Source organism: Protopterus annectens, chromosome 13.part0, assembly GCF_019279795.1.
Source record: "Protopterus annectens isolate FY-2018-M chromosome 13.part0, PAN1.0, whole genome shotgun sequence".
In the NCBI taxonomy this organism is placed as follows: Eukaryota; Metazoa; Chordata; order Ceratodontiformes; family Protopteridae; genus Protopterus; species Protopterus annectens.
Window position 1 is genome coordinate 258,418,869 of NC_056747.1, and position 20,224 is coordinate 258,439,092.

The 20,224-nt window shown below is 38.8% G+C and overlaps 1 protein-coding gene across 3 annotated transcripts in view; it reads right to left on the reverse strand.

The window, feature by feature from the left end:
* The window catches only part of ARHGAP45 (Rho GTPase activating protein 45), a 786,168-nt gene that overhangs the window by 396,118 nt on the left and 369,826 nt on the right, over positions 1 to 20,224 (reverse strand). For all 3 annotated transcript variants that reach the window (XM_044053816.1, XM_044053817.1, XM_044053815.1), the window contains exon 3: positions 6,429 to 6,572. In XM_044053816.1, the coding sequence (XP_043909751.1) occupies positions 6,429 to 6,572 (144 nt within the window). The remainder of the gene's footprint in view (positions 1 to 6,428; positions 6,573 to 20,224) is intronic.

The following is a 20,224-nucleotide window of genomic DNA, read 5'->3' on the forward strand; positions in this document are numbered from 1 at the left end:
AATTTAAATATATTTTTGTTTCTTCAGCTCCCAAATTTCAGAGAAATTACTCTACCAAGTCTATCTTTGTCCATAGACAGTGTCGCCCTCCTCTTCCTAAGGGTAAAACGGGTGCTAGACAGGCTACACCTGCTAAATCTACTCAGACTCCTACAGCTCAGAAGCCTCTTTTTCCGGACAAGCCAGGTTCTTTCTGGCTTTTTCCCTCCTTCCCCAGCCTAGTTCCTCTATCTCTTCATCTTTTCCTGTCCCTTTCAAATTGGTTACAGATCAGTCAGGACTCTGGGGTTCTTTCCATCATTCGTCATGAGTATTACATGGTTTGGAAATCCCATTTCCCTTTTTTGGGCATTCCTCAACCTCTTCAGGAACAGCTACCCTTTTTTCCGGATGTTCTTCACAGCCTTTTGTCTCAAGGGACCATTCAGGCAGTCTCATCTTCTCAAAAAGGGAAGGGATTTTATTCCAGAATGTTTCTGGTTCCCAGGAAAGAAGGTGCTTGAGACTCAGTCTGGATCTGTCCCAGCTCAACACCTTTCTGAAGGTTCCTTCCTTTCAATTACTATCCCTTAAAACCTTGTTTCTTCTTCTTCTTCAGGTTTTCCTAGTCTGTCTGGATCTCAAGGACATCTATTTCCATATTCATATTCATCCCCTTTTCAGGAAGTTTTATGTTTCTCTGTTGCTTCCTTGTATTTTCAGTTTTCTGCTTTGCCCTTTGGCCTCTCTACTGTCCCAAAAGTACCTAATACCTTGCTTCTATGATTACTTTCTGCAGGATGAGGGGAATACAGATCTTTCCTTATCTGGATGACTTGCTCATTCAGGCTTCCTCTCCAGAGATTTTGTTTCACCAACTTCACTATACTATTTGTCTTCTGAAAGCCTAAGGTTTACTGTGTACTTTCAGAAATCCTTCTTGACTCTTTCTTGGGTGCAGTCTCCAGACCATTCCAATGCTGCCATCCCTGCCTCCTCCCAAGGCTTTGACTCTGATGCTTCAGATGCGGGGTAGGGAACTTCCTTTGGCCCTATGAATGTTCAGGGTCTTTGGTCTCTTTGTCAAAGGAAGGATCAAATCTGTATATCAAAGAGATTAGAGGTCTTCTTCCGGCTCTTCAGACCTTACATTGTCTTTTACTTCCAGGGCCCCTCAAAATCTTCACAGACAATACCGCAGTGATGTGGTACATCAACAAGCGGGCGGGGGGGACACACGGTCTTACCTCTTGTGCAGACTAGCTCTTCAGCTTTGAGATCTAGCTGTTCAGTATCAGGTGACCCTTCAGGCTGTTTATATTCCTTCACATCAAAACTTTGTGGCAGACTCTCTGAGCAGGTCCATAACACAGAGTCACGAGCGGATGCTTTGCAGAGATGTGTTTCAGGACATTGTCCACTAGTAGGGTAATCCTCAGGGAGATCTTTTTGCCTCCCCTCTGAACTAACTACTTACTCTCTTTTGCACCAGTTCCATGTCCTCTGGCTTGGAAGGTAAATGCCCTATCTTTTTCCTGGAAGGGGATGTTTCTTTATGTCTTCCCTCCCCTTCCTCTCATACCAAGCGTTTTATTCAAGATAGAATGAGATCCTCCTAAAATCTTGTTCATGACTTCCTTTTGGCCTAGACAGCATTGGTTCACTCTTCTTCTGCATTTAGCCAAGGGCAATCATCACAAGTTGCCTCAAAGGGTGGACCTACTCACACAGGACTAGGAGTCCCTCATTCATCCCCAATTGTCTACTCTTCAATGGACACTGTGGGTGATAGGGTTTTTATGCCTTTTAGACACCTTTTTTTCTGAAGATGTACTTCAGGTTCTGAAGGAGGCCAAGAAACCCACTACCAGGAAATCTTATTTATCCAAATGGGATAGATTTTCTGTTTGGCACCTTGCTGGTAACCTGGATCCATTTTTTTTGTGGAAGTTCCTTTGGTTCTCTCTTATTTCTGTGAGTTGCTCATTGCTGGGTTGGCATACTCTTCTGGTAAAGCCCACCCATCAGCCATTTCTGCTTGTCTGCTTTTGACTCATCCTTTGGCTTCTAGACTTGAAGTCAAACTATTTTTCAAAGACATCCTTCATATTAGGCCCCCAGGAAGCCTATTCCTCCTTCCAGGACCTTAATTTTATTTTGGAAAAACTGACTCAGGATCCTTTGAACCTGTAGCATCAACTTCCTTACAGCATTGTTCTTTGAAAACTCTTCTTTTGGCTCTTATTTCAGTCAGACAGGTGTCTGAGCTGCAGGCCCTTATGGCTGTCCCCCTTTTTTAGTTTTTCATAAGGACAGGGGTTCTTTTCATACTAATCCTTCTTTTATGTCCAAGGTGGTTAATGAGTTGTCTCATTCTATTGATTTGCCCTTCTCTGCAGTCTGCTAGTGAGAAGGCCCTTCACACCTTGAATTAGCACAGACAACTCAGATATTATTTCGATAAAACTAAAGCCATCCATAAATTTGAGTATGGTTTTGTTTCCTTTCATCTTAGGTCTTTGTGTTTGGCTGTTTCTGAGCAAACTGTTTCTTCATGGATATCTAAGGCCATTTTCTTTTGTTACTCTTTTCTTGGGAAAATCCTTTATTCTTCTCTTAAGGATCATTCTATCAGGGATGTTGCTTCTTCTGATGCTTTTTTCAAAGGATTGGATACCAATTCCATCCTTGAGGCAGCTACTTGGACTTCTGTGCATATTTTTACCAAGCAGTATGAGTTGGATGTGGTTTCCATGGCTAAAGCTGGATTTGTCAGGGCTATGCTGCATGGTTTTTGTGAAGGCTCTGATGGACCTTCCCCCCTTCCACCTTTCCTCCTGAGTTTTGTACTCTCTGTATTGTAAGGAATACTGAAACAGTGGTATAGAAGGACAGAGTACAGTTGTGTAAAATCTTACCATAACGGTAGATGTCCTTTTCACCACTGCAGTGTTTGCTTCCTCCCTCCTCCCCCTGTTTCTTTTCTCCTTCTAGCTGCACATGTTCCTCTTTTTTCCTTGGACTGTTGTTCCTCCTGGGGCTTTTCAGTTCTGAGGATGGTATGTCTGTACATCACCTTTATGTCCTATGCTGTGCATGGGGAGCATGTGTGTGACATACAACTTCCCTATTACAAACTAAGGCTTTGGTATCCTGACTGGACATTGAGCTGCCATAGGCAGGTGATCCGTATTGTAAGGAATACTGCAACAGTGAAGAGAAGGACATCCTACCGTAATGGTAAGATTTTACACAGCTTACTTTTTATGTCTGCACTATCTGGAAACATCCTGAGAAAGTTTTTAGAATTTTGTTTACTGGCTTCTGTATTCCTTCTAAGTATTGCATTGTTTTGTAGTTCTGTGGTATTTACACTTCCATCAGATGTAGTTTACTTTCTGTAATTGTGGTAAACATAGTTTTACATTAAGAAGTAATATATACCTATGAAAGCAGTTCTGGAAAAAAAAAACATTAAAAGCCAACTACAAAAATGTGGTCATCAAAATTCACTGAGCTGACAAGATATGAAGGTATGTGAATGATGTATGTTAACATAGAGAGTTGGCTGAATGTAGGTGGAGGAAGTGGTCGGGGGGGTCTATATTATAACAACGAATGATCAAATGATCGAACGTTGTTATATCGAACTTTAAAGTTCGAATTCACAAGACATCGAACAACCAGAACAGCGATTTTTTCCCAGGGAAAAAAATCGCTGCCCCACCCAAAAAAAAGACATTAAAACATTGCATAAAGTGGGGGGCTTCACCCCCCACACTCCCGACGTGGGGGGCTGTGCCCCCTACACCCTCTACTTAAATATACCAACTTCGAGATCGCACTACAGTGCCGAAAATGGCAAAGTGATGGAAGCGGCCAAGAAAATTCTTTTCCCGGGAAAGAATTTGCTTATATGCCGCTTCATCATTCTGCCTTTTCAACATTTCAAGTTTGACCAAGACGCATTCGACAAAATGCATCTTCGGTCATCTGATAGGAACCCAGTCAGGGGCAGGAGGAACCAGAACAGGGGCAGCAACTGTTTGACAGACAATAAAATGGCCTGTTCATATGTTTCACCTCCATGAAATGATCGAGAATTGGCTTAAGTCACAAAACAGAAAAATGATGGGAGTCTATATGATATGAGTGGTGTGAATGTACATGCAGAAAAGATGGGCAGCCCTAGGCATTACTTTAAATGAAAACAGAACAACAGCAATAGAAACAGTTCATAGAATAAGAGAGTCAGAAGGATTTCAAACAAGACAGAGCAACAGTATTTACAGACACCTTCTTTGCCATCATATAGAAGCAAGTGGAATGTTAGTCATTTCCAAAGAGACTTGGCTTTTACTATTAAGAGATATCACTGTGAACTGCATTTGTATAAGGAAAAGGTAGGTGCTAAAAAGAACAAAGAAAATATTATTGTATGAGGGTACATTTTTCCAGAGAAGAATGTAACAGGAATTTATGGGGAACTGATTTATTTTGCTGTAATATAAATAAAAAGAAAACTGTTATTATATTTCTTTACATCTGCATGGAAGTGAAATATTTAAATCAGTAACTTAGTGATAGTTTTTGTCCCTGTGAACGTATGTGAGAACCTGTCATCCTGAAGTTCAGTATGTATTTACAGTATTCTAATAAGAATTTCACGTTCTTACAAAGACAAAGAAAGAAGGAGATGTATGTACAACAGTTTTCTCAGGGAGGATCTCCAGTGTATATTATTCATCTTTTTCCTGCAATTCATGAACATATTGGGTACCACTTGTAGCAATTATTGTTACTATTTGCTGAAACAATTTTTCCCACAGCACTTTAAAGTGATAATTTTCCATCCAGAAAGTAGTTAGAAAGTAGAATTATGTAGTCACAGATATGAAAGATTTGAAAGTCTTGTAAAGAAACAGCAATGAGACAGTTACAATAGAAATTGGCCAACCTTGATGACCTTTAGTGATCAGTACACTCAGATGCACCTGAAAACAGTTTTGTCCGACTGTCAGTTTGTTGTCTTATAATAATACATTAAGTTATTTATTTATACAATTTCTGGCACTAGAGATCCTTTGTGTCTTGCCAATGGCCTTAGTGCTCACTACTATTATACAATTTCTGGCACTAGAGTTCCTTTGTGCCTTGCCAGTGACCTTAGTGCTCACTACTATTATACAATTTCTGGCACTAGAGTTCCTTTGTGCCTTGCCAGTGACCTTAGTGCTCACTACTATTATACAATTTCTAACACAAGAGATCCTTTGTAGCTGGACCAATGACCTTAGTGCTCACTACTATTATACAATTTCTGGTACTAGAGATCCTTTGTAGCTAGCCAATGACCTTAGTGCTCACTAGTACTATACAATTTCTGGCACTAGAGTTCCTTTGTGGCTTGCCAGCAACCTTAGTCCTTGCTACTATTATACAATTTTTGGCACTAGAGTTCCTTTGTGGCTTGCCGGTGACCTTAGTGGTCACTGCTAGATTAACGAGGGGTATGACGGAGCTGCTGTGCTGCTTCTGCTCCCGGCTTTGAATGAAATGCTGTGCTATTGTCCCAATAAATAAACAAGCCTCTTGTCATTTTACAGTTCCAGGCACAAGATGATTATGATCCAGCACTACAGCTGCTGTACTATGTACCATGTTTTCACATAGTTAGATCCCCAGGGCTTGGGTACACCACCTCTATGCATCATTGTGTAAATCGGTAAAGAGCTATCACAGAAATGGATATAGGTTTAAGCAAGAGATTTCATGGTGAAGAAAAACATGACAGAGGTGCTATTTCCTAATTTGTTTTTTTCTCTCTTTTTCATTGCCGCAGTGTATGGGCATGGACTTAATGTTACATGCCTTTCCAGAACACCTATTACTGTGTGCTTCTCTCATAGCTCAAAAAATTAATGCTTTTACCATTGGGCAGTTCTGTTCTCAGAACAAGTTACTTTCAATTTGTGCAGTATTAGTTTCGCCCTTTTTCAATGTTCAGGCCATTAATACATTAGAACACATGGCTGGAAGATTACTCAAGACAGGCCATTAACATGTTAGGATTACCCAGGAAGCTCACAGGCTTGTGGGAGCTACACTGTGTTGGAGCCATCTACCTCTAAACTTAATGAGAGTTCAGCACTGGCCTTCTCTGGAACTTTTCAGAGACTGTTCTTAGAAGCTTGTGGATACTGACAGTGAGCATTCAGCAATATGCTCATTACCTGTAAAAGATATTTTAATGTTGATACCATCAATATCTTTAACAGTGCCCAAATGTTAGGAGCCAACATCCCACATTTCCTACATTCTGAATGTTGTTATTCCACAGCCTTCCTATCCTTGGTGGTTAAAGTATTACATTTAAAGACATTTTGTTAAATGTTGTCAGTCCCTCAAGTGCTATTACACAAAATAACCAATACCAAAAGTTTTCTTACCTTTCACTTTAGAAATCAGAGTTCCAGCTGCTGTGAGAGTTTCTACAGAGTTTAAGATTGGATATTTATTTATAACCTGCCGCAATATTCGGAGAACTTCACCAAGACATTCATGGGCCATTGGCCTCCGGGTATCCTGCTTGTCTGAAAAAGAGAAAATCAGAAACAAAAGCATGAATGATGCAACCATTGAAGACACTCTGGATGTATTGTGCTTTTAGAGTTTCTATTCAAAGTGGTTGAAGTAAGCTTCTGCAAGTTATGATACTTGATGTCACTGAGCCTTGTGCAGCTATGTAGAACGTATAGCATAACAAAAAAGCTGTGGAGCAGGATTATGAGATCTGAATAGTAGGGTAATGTCACACAAAGGCTACTGTGTATGTGTGTGTGAGAGAATGTGTACTATGGAATGAAAGATGCTGCAGTTAATAGAGAGAGACAGAGAAATGGTTATATTGGTAAGCTCTGATTTGAGCAGAATGATACACATTATGTAAAGGACTTGGGCTGAGTGCCTGATTGTCATGTTTGTAAACATATGTTATGTGCCAAAGTGTATCGACTCTAAAGTGTTTCCATGTGTGAGTAAAGCAAACCTCCTGGATTCAAGATGGTAGTGGAAGGCAGGAAGTAAAACTAAACATAGTGTTAAAAGTGTTTGTTATCTTTATTTTTGTTGCCAGAAACCAGATTTTGTGATCTGGGACACCAGAGGTGTACCTGGTGCTATTCTGCCATATTCCTCAATGCCAAGCAACCAAATACAGTTACTTATTGAAAAGTTATTCACTACTGCTCATCGATTTGACTTGCAGTAATACAACTAACTGATTTATAGTTTACACCACAAAACTAGATTACCACTATATTACTCTCAGTAAAAAGAAGCTCTTGCATGCCCACCAAGAGAGCAAACGTGCTCCCTGATCATGAAAACGTTCCCCTTTAAACCATGCCTTAACCTCTGTCTATTTAGTATTTTAAATGTTCCTTTTCCCTTCTCTCCTGCCAGCTGACCATCTAGCCTCCGCTAGTACTTCTCATTTCTTCCCCATACCAGAGATGAGAGCCATTCATGACATGTCCTTCATCTGGGCAGTCACAAGGGACATTTTACATTTTTTGGTTTATGGTGTGTGTGTGCGTGTGTGTGCGTGTGTGTGTGTGCATGTGTGTGTGTGTGTGTGTGTGTGTGTGTGTGTGTGTGTGTGTGTGTGTGTGTGTGTGTGTGTGTGTGTGTGTGCGTGTGTGTGCGTGTGTGTGTGTGCATGTGTGTGTGCATGTGCGCGCGTGCGTGTGTGTTCCCAACCACACCCATGAAAGCTTCCACTCGAATGCAGCTTGGCAGAGGGAAGCACACATACCCAGCACATAGTGCTGCATGCCACACACCTCTTTCTCTGGTAGATGTTGGCCTGCAGCAGGCAGGACTATTACTTTCTCCCAAGAAGTGTGGGAAAATGTCAGATATTTACTGTCACTCTACCTTTCTGGATTCACACAACACTTGTGCTGCTAATCAATCTGTTTCTGTTTAGTTTTAAACCATTTATCTACAACTTGTGCACCTCTTCATCCAGTCACATTAGCCTGTTTCCTCCATCTTACTCAACACACTGTTTTACAAAGGCTTTTTTTCTGGTGCCCAAAAGCTTGAAATGAACTATCTTTCAGAAATGTATTCACTTGCATGTACTTCTGACTACATATGAAAACTGTTAATTTGTAGACATTTCTGTTGTTTAATTTCAAGTCTAAGCTTTGACTGTTACCATGATATGAGCACTAGCTAAATATTGCTGTAATTAATCTATAATGTCTTGCTACATAATTATTTTTCATATGTCTAGCTGTAACTTTTTTCATTAATAAATATTTTACATGTAATTTTGGTAGTGTAACTAGACTTTATTTGTTAAAGTGTTGCATGATGAACAGGAACTCTAGGAGGTTAAGACAATGTGGGTTACAGTTATGAGTGACAATTGGAGGAACTAGATACCAGAAGGTAGATAATAACGGTGTTATCAGATGTTCAGCATGCATGCGACATTAAATATGCACTGAGGATGTTATCAGATCTTAGGTGTGCACAGGATAGAACAGGTTCACAAAAGGAAAGGTAGTGAGTAATGAAGGTTATTTATTTGTGTATTTCTTTACTTATTAATTTACAAGTATTACAAAGCTATAAAAGCATTTTGTCTTTACAGATACAACCCCAAGAACTGAAATAACGCTGACTGTGTCACCCAGTATGCAGGTGAGACTGCATAAGGTAAGCTAGTGCAGTAGCAGTAATTAATAAGGACAGAAAATAGTCAGCAGTACATGAGAGTTAACACACAACTGCCCACAATTTGCATGCTGAATCTCTTGGCTTTGGAAATAAAGCTGGGATATTAAGTCACTCTTAATGCAGTTGAATGGCAAAAGGTATTATAGCAGTTGGTATTGAGACTGGTGCCATCCCAAACTGCTGATGTGCACATTGATAAGCTAACAGAATAACTGGTGTCAAAATCATGGTCTGAAACTAAATGCCAAAAAATGCATTATTGTATCTTTTGGGAAGTCCTGTATCCCCGGGAAACTACCCCATTGACAATACACCCCTAAGAAATTACTTAGTTATTCGGGATTTATGAACTTATGTGGACAGTGACCTAACTTTTGACCAACAAGTGTCTATTGTTGTAAGAAAGTCCTTCTATATTGCACATCTTATAAACAAAGGGATTGTGTCTATATCTAGGGATGTCATTGCCCCCCTTTACTCAGCCCTCCTTAGGCCAGTCGTTGAATATAACACCCACTTTATCATATATCTGTCTAGACACATGCAACAACTGAAACGCCTACAAAGTTACCTTACTAAAAGGATTCAAGGCCTAAACAATATGTCCTACATGGACCGGCTCAGAGTCCTGTCACTATACTCAGTATCCTACAGATTGCTAAGAGGTGACCTCTGTTTGGCATACATGGCATCCACTGACACATTACTGATAGATTTACTGCTCATCAGCAAGTCAAATGGTATCAGAAATATTTGGCCTAAGGATCTAAACCTTTTCTGCAACATCAGCTGAACGGTTTAGAGGGACAGTTATGTTTTGCAGAGGATAGAGCTGCAAACACCCCATCCATATAAAAGAAAGGTCATCCTGTCCATTTTCAAGTGCAATGTAGATGTATAGATAGGAAGCAAAAAATTTGCACCAGGACTGCACCCTCTACTACTAATGGACAGAGGCAGCTCCACTCTTAAATACTTTATTCCATGCATGGGTCACTTCAAATTATCTGTGAATGATCCCAGTTATTCACTTTAGGGATATTATGTAATTATTGACCATGGGCTGGGTAAGGCCAATTTATAACCAGCTGTGATAGTTTATTTTGAGCACAAAAAGGGAAATTGGCCAGGCTTAAAATGGCCCGCAAGGGCAGCTAGCCTAGTACTTACCTATGAACCTATATGCTGGCCTCAAAGCACAGCGCTGTTTTGGAAATTGTGTGATCAATGCAGTCAGTTTTGCCTATGGGCTAGGTGCTAAGGCGAAAGAAATGCTAAGAATGGCTGAGGTGAAGGTCAGGGAACATGACCACCTGCAGGTATAGTGAAATGTTAATAGGAGTGGTCAGATGGAAGAGAAAGGTGGGAATAAACAGGAAAACAGAAGGTGGGGATAGTAATTTAAGAACTGACAAAGAATGTTTACAGGTAGAAAGAGCAGAGGGTTAGGAATCACAAAGTAGTGAACCAAAAAGGCTAGGAGTAAAGAAAAAATAATGAAGGAAGTAAATAAGGCAAAGAGACTTGCAAGTGAAGTCAAAGGCAGAAATTTAATGTACAAATTACATAGTATATAATGTGCCTAGACTGATGGAAAGGGTTCATTCTGTTAGCAGACAGCAGATGTAAATGCAACAACAGTGAAATGTATGTTCTCAGTGATGCTGGTATAGGAGTTACAGGAATGCTAGGAAAAGACATGGCAGTGATGCTATATGTTGTCTGGTTCTTAAAACCTTACTTAACCAGCCTTCCACTTCTCCTGTAAACTACTGCATCAGGAGGGGATTACAGTAAAGAAAGACTACATTTAAAAATGATAGCATTCTAGCACGAGAAGGTCATCTTAGTGGCTGCATGGTGGCACATAAAATAAGTGTTACCTAATGACTTCAGAATCATTTCCAAAGAACCGTTTTTCCACTTGGGCTTGTATAGACATATTTGTTTATTTCATTTTGTTGACCAAGTAGAACTCAGTGGACCAGTGGCTTTTTCTTAGAGAAGCTGCAAATAATGATAAATACACTTAAAGAGGAAATCTGCTCAGGACATTAGGGAAACTCCCTGCCTCTTTTGGAGTTTGCAAAGGTACTAGTGCATGCAAGATGGACAACAGAGAAGAGATGACTTAAAGAGAACAGCTCAAAAATTAAGATTTATGACGAATGGACCCAAGTAATACAGTTACTGCAAGGTGTGATAATAAACAGGTATGATGAATTTTATAGGAATGTCAAAACAAGTTTTGTGGGAACTTTTACTTGAACTTTAAAGGAGCTGGAATAGTTTAATTTAACTGTTTAAAAGTCTCAAGAATAGTACTAATGGTGTAAGAACATGGACAGAGATAGATATTGATTACTGATCTGATGTTTAATAATAGGGCAGTAAGAGTAATAAATCTATATTTTCACATGTCCAAAAAAGATTTATCACTGAGAAGAGAGTTGAGCCTGTATGGACTTCTTAAGGAAGGTGAATAAGATGGCTTAGTTGGAGGAAGAGAAATTGAAAAGTGACAAAATGAATCCTACAAAATGTACTTTCCGAACCTTGGAAAGTATTGATTCCTAAAGTGTCAAATACAAAAAGGCTGTGGACTATAAATGCAGCACTCCACCTCAACCTACCTACTGGCAATTAGTTATCCTGCAGCAATCAGAGATACCAACAGTGTATGTTTCTGGCCACTAGTTTAGGGGAGACATTGTGATATGTTATTAACTTCTTAAGAATGCTACATACAGGTGGAAAACAATGCCAAGGAAACCATAGAAGTTAGGTAAAATGAATAACAGAGGGTCAGACAGTTGTGATAGAGAAAAGTGAATGTTAAGATGCAAAAATACAATGATGGAAATAAACGAAGAAAGAGTGAAGTAGAAAAAAACCTTAGTTTTAAATGTTTTTATAAATAGTAATATTTGGTTTATATTAAATGGAGATAAATTATGAATGGGAGAGAAGACATTGGTAATACGGTGATGGTATAAATTAGTGTGCAATGTCTGTCAGGAATTATGAGGTGAGGTTAGGGCTGAGTTTTGAGATGGTCTCTTAAAAGTTTTGAAAAAGCAGAAAGTAAACTATTGTGTTAATTGTTTGAAATGGAAGGGTAAATAATACAATGCAATTGGACAGATGAAAACCAGCAAAACATTGAGCATTTTTTTATTCCAGTCAAGATATATGCTAACACTTTTGTGTGAAGAATACGGACAGTTGGTTAAGGGGTATGGTAACCTGATTACACTAAGGAAAAAGAAAGTTCTGTGACTAGACCAGTAAGTAGTACAATTAGTCTGCTTGCAAATTATGAGCTTTATTCAAAAATTAACTGGAAAAATATACAACTTCTAATGAATTTTTAGACTAAATGTAAAAAAGTGTTGTGAGGCTGAATTACATTTGGTGTTTAATGAAATGAATGCATTGAATAACAATTCTGAGTAGATAGCTGTGTAATAATGTATTATTTGGATACAGAAGAAAGAGCGTTATTAGAAGACTGAAGACTGATTCTGCTTCTGATTTCATATTGCAACATTTTGAGTTAGAAACTGTAGAAAAGAATCAAGGAAACTGAAATGATAAAAAAGGCTTGTGATAGGATCTTAAGTAGATGAGTTAAACAGGGGAGTCATAGATGGCATATCGAAAAGTAAACTTGGATTTGATTTGAATGTGCATTGCAGGATTATAGGACGCCAAGGGTTTTATCAGATTTTATGGCAAATAGTTTATGGATTTATACAAATTATAGATTCATAGGTTCGTAGTAAGCTTATGGCTAAGGAGAGTATTGAAAATCTCATTAATTCTGGTGGGATGGTTAATGGCTGCACAGAAGAAAAATATAACGTAGGCAAAGTACTGAGACAGGGTTGCACTCTGAATATTATTTCCAGTGGTACTGGATTTTGATACTGAGGAAACTGTGTAAAATGCATATTATAATGATTACAATATGCTGACATATTAGTTAAAGGGGACTTTTTATGCAGGTGATATAGTATGTGGAAGGAATGGTGACAAATGTTATGAAATTATAAGCATATGAACGGTTTACTATCATTACTGTGAACGGCAAAACATTTGCCATTCGCAATAGCGAAAATAAACACAGAAACTGGACTCTCCACTCCTACACAATGTTGACCCAAATGATCGACACATTTGAGTCGACATTGTCACCGAAAACATCACGTGATATCCATATAGGAGCTGATATAAATCAAACTCCTATATGACATATCATATTTTTGCATGGGGGCAAGCCCACCTGCACCCCCTGCTAATAATATATTCCAACTCTGAGATCGCACTGCAGTGGGGTTATGGATGAATTTCCACTCCCCACTGTACCGTGCTCTCCATACAGTTTGTCAAACACACATATGCGAATGCACTACTGCATTTGCAAAAGTGTGTTCGATTGCCCCATACACTTGACACTGTGCAAACAACAATCTGATTTTTGGCAGCATACGTGCCGACAGCTTATTGTTCGCACAATAAACCCATATGAACACTTTTGTAAAACCAGACTCAACAACAGAAAGGAAAAGAAAAGAAGAGATTGTAGTTATTTGTTATGAGGGGGAAATAATTCATAAATGGTAGGTATGTCTTTCACTGTGAGAGTGCCAAAGAAGTACACTTTGCGAAACAGTTATACAACTGAGAGAAGAAAATGTTATGATGATTTCAAGATACGACCAGATTAAAGAAATATGGCACAGAGGGTAAAGAATTTTGTTTGCTTTTTTTGTGTCCATTAATGGAGAGTTTATACTACTCTCAAAGCTGGAAATTAGTTTATATTATCTTTTCTTAGATTACTGTGGGGAGTTGGAGTTTAAAGAATAATATAGAGGATTATGAGTGGGTCACCTATCATAACCTGCTTATTATGCGTTTGAGACATAGATGCCAAGAAATTCCCATCGAGAGCAAAGCTTGAGAGGAGAATCTTGACATCCATGTCAAGAACACATAATACAGGGTTATGATCAGAGAACGGATCATAATTCTTTGGTATGCATGGAGCTTTATGTGTACTAGTTACTGGAATAAAAAATTGCTCAGTGTTTTGCTGGCTTTCAAAACCATAAAGCACTTAGATAGTGCTGTCAAAAAGATGGTGTAATACACTATTTTATGTTACAGAAAGTCAGGTACGCCTTAACAGCACAGACAGCAGAAAAAACAAATCTTTCATTCTTCCACTGTTGACAGCCTAGTGTGAGACCCGACCTTAACAAGTTAAGTGGGAATGCTTAACAATTCTTAAGATTGGGTCTTGCTCTATAGACGTTCTTAACTGATTTATGTTTTCCGGATGCACAGCAATATATTTGTCCAAAAAAAAGGTAAACTGAATTATTTCAGAACATGTTGTGGAAATGGCTGGGAATATTTTATCACATACCTAGTGACTAAGTAGTGGTTGAAGGGAGGGAGGCGAGGATCTATTAAGAAAGTAAATAGAGGTCATGTGCATACATCACAGCACACCTACCAAAGTGTAGATATTTTCTGATCCTGTAAATTAGAAAGTGAGACCACTGATGCAGCACTGACAAGACTGAGCAAAAATCAACTAACCTTCAGGTGTTAGAATCCACCATATCTCTAAGGCACTAAAGTTCCTTCACTCCAAGTATGAATATAGCATAGTCATTGCCTTTCTGTGTATGAATGACTTAAGACACATCACCTTAGACTATATGAAGAGGGACATGACTGAGCTCTCCGAGTATGTCTCTAAGTCTCAGAAGATATTAGTTTTGAACAATATCCTGCCATCACCAACAATGATGCCATAATGTAAACAAAAGATGATTGACTTTTATGACTAATTTACTAAAGTTATTGTAAGGGAGTCCCAGTGAAAGACAGACCTGGGTGTTTCATCAGCGATGGCTTTCCTCCATCTCATTTGGGAATTTGTGTACTGGCTCTGACTTTCTCTAACCTCACAGTGCCTTTTTTTAGGCAGTGTCAGTCTACTCAGACCACCAACCTAGTATTCAACAAATTCAAATCTGATAATATTTATTTATTTATTTAACTTTGATAAGCCAGTAAATGGACTGGTCAGCACACCCTTTTCATCTACAACCTGGGCTCATGGGGCAAACAGTTTATTACAGACATGAACAAACAATACTAGGCAGTGAGTATGTAGAATTAATTTTAAACAAGACAGTAGGAGACAGTATCTACTTACAATACCTATTAAACAAAGTGGTAAAATATGCATAGGTTGCATTGATAAAGTAAGTATTTACCACACAAGTAGACAAGTTGTTTGGCATATATAAACATTTCATTGTAGAGCCGCTCAACACTAGGAAAACAAGCAAGAAAATGCCCTCTCTCAAAGCCTTACTGGAAAATGTGAATATTTGTGTTGTCACTGAAACCTGGCAGAACAGTGGCACTACTCCCTCATTACATAGATTTTCTGCCTACCATTCATTTAAGTCCACAAGCACAAATAGCAGTAATACTGCTGGTGGCATGTCTGCCTTATCAAAAACACCACTATCTCTAGAGTAACTGACCAGGGCAATGACCTTAACTCCTTTACATCATAGCAGTAAACAAGGCCTCTTACCACATCCTGCCCACCAATAATAGTGAGTATGTGATTTGCAGGTGTCATTGACAGGGTTCTGAAACTCTTAGGTAAATCAAAGTAAACTGTGTGCATAGAGTTACTATTATCTAGTGCTTCTGTGAAACTCTCAGTCATCTAGGTTTACAAACATAATCTACCTTTTATAATGCCATCTTGGTTAGGATCTAGGGGTTGTAGGTTCCCTATGTCCCTGTTTATGAGGTTCATTCCATCACCTTGTAAATAATGCTAGCATGGCTAATAAGCTTATAATTTCCAGAATCCGCAGCAGGACCTCCCTTTTGTATGGGAACTACAACAGCTATTCTCCAGGCTTCCAGTATGTATCCAGCAGAGAAGCTGTCGATGAATAGTTTAAGGAAGAAGTTTGATGTCAGTGTGTTGCATACTGACAGGAAAACAGCCCAGGTAAGTTATACCTATAGAGCTGATGTTTTTGGTCTTGGAGAGCTCTGCTTAAAGGTAATTATTTGGGTGATGTATAGATTGGATACTTTGTACTGGGAAGTTTGGAGAGGACAGGGAGAGAAACTGGAACTAAATTTATAAGTAAGTATGTTAGCAATATCCTCTGGATTTGTGTGGGTGATGCCATTAACTTTAAGCTCAGTGCAATGCTGGGCATTATTTCTGAATTTTTACATAAATAAAGAACGTCTTGTGGTTATCCTTTAGTTAGCTATGCAGGATTTGATACTGTTACTGAGCTCTTTGTTAAGCCTCACAGAGGTGGATATAACATGCTGAGTTCTTATTCTCTTCTTTTAGACTTTGAGAATTTTCTCTTTATTGTAAAGTTTACTTATAGAAAAGTTCCACCAGAACGGTTTGTTTCTAACCTTAACATTTTTTTTATGGGGAATAGAAACATTAATATGTATGTAAGAAATGAAATGGAAATATAAATTTTATGTATGTGGTAGTATTTCCTATAGGATCATCAAAGGGTGGGAGACAGCTGAACCATTTAAAAATCATCAAGTGATAGGAAATTGGCATTGGAGGTCTCTACTGATGGCTGGGTTGGTTGCTGACCTGTACTGAGACCATATGGTGACTAAAACAGCACAGTTATCTGATTTGACCACTGAGTGTATGACAGTGGATGAGGAGCAGACAGGGGCTGTGTAGGTGAGGACAAGATCAAGAATGTTGGTGTCCATAATGGGGGAGAATACTGTTTGATCAAAGGAGTCTGCAGTAACAAAGTAATTAACGTACTGAATATATTTATTTGCAGAGGAGAAGGTATACCAGTTTATGGAGGGGTAGTTAAAGTCCCATAGAATGATGCTGTTTGGGCTAACAGAGTGGGACTCTAGTTAATTAAGATATGTTTTGTGATTTGCAGGTGTCATTGGCAGGGTTCTGAACCTACTGGAAGCCTGGAGAGCAGCTGTTGTAGTTCCCATACACAAGGGAGGCCCTACTGTGGATTCTGGCAACTATAAATTTATCAGCCATACTAGCATAATTTGCAAGGTGATAGTACACATCATCATCATGAATCTCATAAATAGGGACATAGGGAACCTACAATCCCTAGACCCTAATCAAGATGGCCTTGTAAAAGATAGATTATGCGTGTTAAACCTAGATGAATGAGAGTTTCACAGAAGCACTAGATGATAGTAACTCTATGCGCATAGTTTACTTTGATTTAACTAAGAGTTTTGACACTATGTCTCACTCTGACATCAACAAACTAATCAATCTCCATATAAATTCCTATGTAATCATTGGCTTTCCAACTGTCTCACTGACAAACACCACTGTATAAGAGCTAATAGCACACTATCTTCCAGGTAATTTGTCACTAGTGGTATATGCAAGGCTGTGTTTTGGAACCACTAGTATTTTGCATCTACTTCTGTAATGTCAAATCTGACATTAAAGCTGTCTTGCTGACCTAGTTTCAAGTCACAGCATGCTTGAAGCCCATCAGCAACTCACCTGAAGACACTTCTTCAAGGGGGCCTAACTTAGATAAACTCATTTTCTAAGGATCATAGAGTTAAGCTGAAAACCAAGCAATGTAGCTCTGTACAGTCTGGAAAACAGAAACAATAGCAGCCTGCTTAAAACAGTTATTGTCATTAGAGACCTGAGCACCTTCATGGTTAACAAACTATCCTTTGACCAGGAGCGGCCTTAGGTCAACTGGTGCCCTGGGCAAAAGGGCTCCACGGCACCCCCAGCACACCACCTGGTGCCCCCATCCTGGTCTACCTACACCACATAAGTACTGGAAAAGTGCCCCTACTAGAGTGGCGCCCTAGGCAGCTGCCTAGTTGGCCTATGCCTAAGGCTAGCTACGCTTTTGACCACCAAGTATTTTTTGCCATCCAGCTAATTAATAATGGCATTTCCTCCAGTTAAAATAGGTCATCATTCCCCTGTAATCATCCCTCATCAGTCCCATATTGGAATACAATGTGCCCTTTTGGTATGTACCCATCCAAACACCTAAACCAGCTTGAAAACTCCCAAGTGGTTTCTCATTAGAAAAATCTCAGGTATAAGCTTTTTAAGTTATCCAGAGCACCTAAAATCCTATCTCTTTGTTTAATCTTTTCCAGACATTTATGGATCAATCTATGCCTTGCCTTCTGCAGAAGGCAAGCATCAGAAAAAAGCAGCTCATTGGGCTGCATTAAGTAGCAGAGAGGAGCATTTCTAATTGGCTCATGCTTCCTCATGTGACTGAGGCAGACTGAGTCTGAAATGAAGGAATTATTGTGCATGCAAGTGCAGAACCAAAGTGAGAATATATATATATATATATATATATATATATATATATATATATATATATATATATATATATATATATATATATATATATATATATATATATATATATCACACAGGTATGCTGCCTGCTAGTGCCAGCATGTAGAAAGGCAAGTACTTAAACTGTGTGTGTAATATATCTAGCTATCTATCTACAGATATCTATATTTTATTATAAAATGTGTGATGTTCTGGCAAATCAGTGATTGTTTACAGTCACTGAATAATTACAGACATTTGAGTTTCAGATGTAACAGCCTTCAGAAAATGCATGCTAATACAAAGCCTGTTATTCTCACACCTTTCTAAGTATAAAAACAAAATATCAGTCTCTGATTTTTGGTCCTTTGTCCTCAGTTATTATTTAATGTTCTCCTTGATTTTTGAACTATGATATTAAGAGGTATTTGGGAGAAGGGGGTGAAGTATGTTGCATACAGTAATTTCACAGCAGTAAGGTCAGAAAAATAAATTCCTTTGTGACAGTTATTTATGTATTTATTTGTTCTTTGATCAGAATAAATGATTCAAAGTGAAGAGTTTCAGTCTTACAAGTTGCTGTAATTGATGGTAACATCTGTGTATGCATGTGTGGTGGTGCTCTCAACAGTCAAGGATTTGGCAAAATGTCTAATTTTTTATCATACCTTAGTATGTTCCTCATGAAGTTTGTGGTTTTACTGGCTAATCAATGAGGACTGCAGTCACTTAATGATGATGACAGACATTTGAGTTTCAGACTTAATAACATTCAGAAAAGCATACTGAAGCAAAGTGTGTTATTCTAGTAAGTTTCTAACAATATAAATGCAATAATTGTCACGGATTTTAGTCCATCATTTCTTTTTAGCTTTTTCCTTGATTCTTGAAATAAGAGATAGAGATATATGTAAGGGAGATGCATTGTGTTGTACACATTATTCTGACAGCAGTGTGCTGAGAACATAAATTCTACAAGGGTTGTCTATGGATGAAAATGATTGTTACTATTGCCATTTGTTCAACTGAATCAGTCATCATTCTGGCTTTACAGAAGTAGAGTCCGTTTGTGTGAATCCAGCTGGAATACCTTACTGTAGCTATTTTTAATATTGTCATCTATCTGAGGTTTAAACATTCAATAAAGTGGCTGTAACTGATCAGTATGGGGATTGTCCATAATGAAAATGACTGAATGTGTGTGTGGGAGAGGGGTTGCAGTACATCTAAATGCTGTAGATTATATAATAAAGTCAGATGTCAGCATAGTAATCAATAAGTCCCTATCAGTGGTGGTCTGAGCAGGATGTGTATGATAGCAATTGATCATTGGCATAGTGTTACGTCTAGTAGTGTTGCCATCTAACAGTGCTTGGTTCTCTGGTTGAGTTTTTAGCTGCATGGGATATGAATGTACTCCCTATCTCTGTGTGGAGTGTAAATGTACTTTCTGTCTCTGTGTGGAGTATAAATGTACTTCTTGTCTCTGTGTGGAGTATGAATGTACTTCCTGTCTCTGTGTGGAGTATGAATGTACTGCCTGTCTCTGTGTGGAGTATGAATGTACTCCCTGTCTCTATGTGGAGTATCTGTGTGGAGTATGAATGTACTCCCTGTCTCTCTGTGGAGTATGAATGTACTCCCTGTCTCTGTGTGGAGTATGAATGTACTCCCTGTCTCTCTGTGGAGTATGAATGTATGTCCTGTCTCTCTGTGGAGTATATGAATGTACTTCCTGTCTCTGTTTGGAGTATGACTGTAGTCCCTGTTGTTGTGTGGAGTATGAATGTACTGCCTGTCTTTGTGTACAGTATGAATCTACTCCCTGTCTCTGTGTGGGATATGAGTGTACTCCCTGTCTCTGGGTGGATTTTATCCATTTGCTTTGGTTTCCTTCTCCCAGACGTTCAGCTTTATAATATATGCCTCTGGCCATTTGTACTTTTACTTTCATCCCAATCTAATAGCAGAGGGGTACAGAGAAGGTAAATATCCATTTTTGGAGGGGCAGGAAGACAGGTACAATTTCCAGACAGGATTTATATATCCTTGCATTTGCCTTCTCGGTTTATT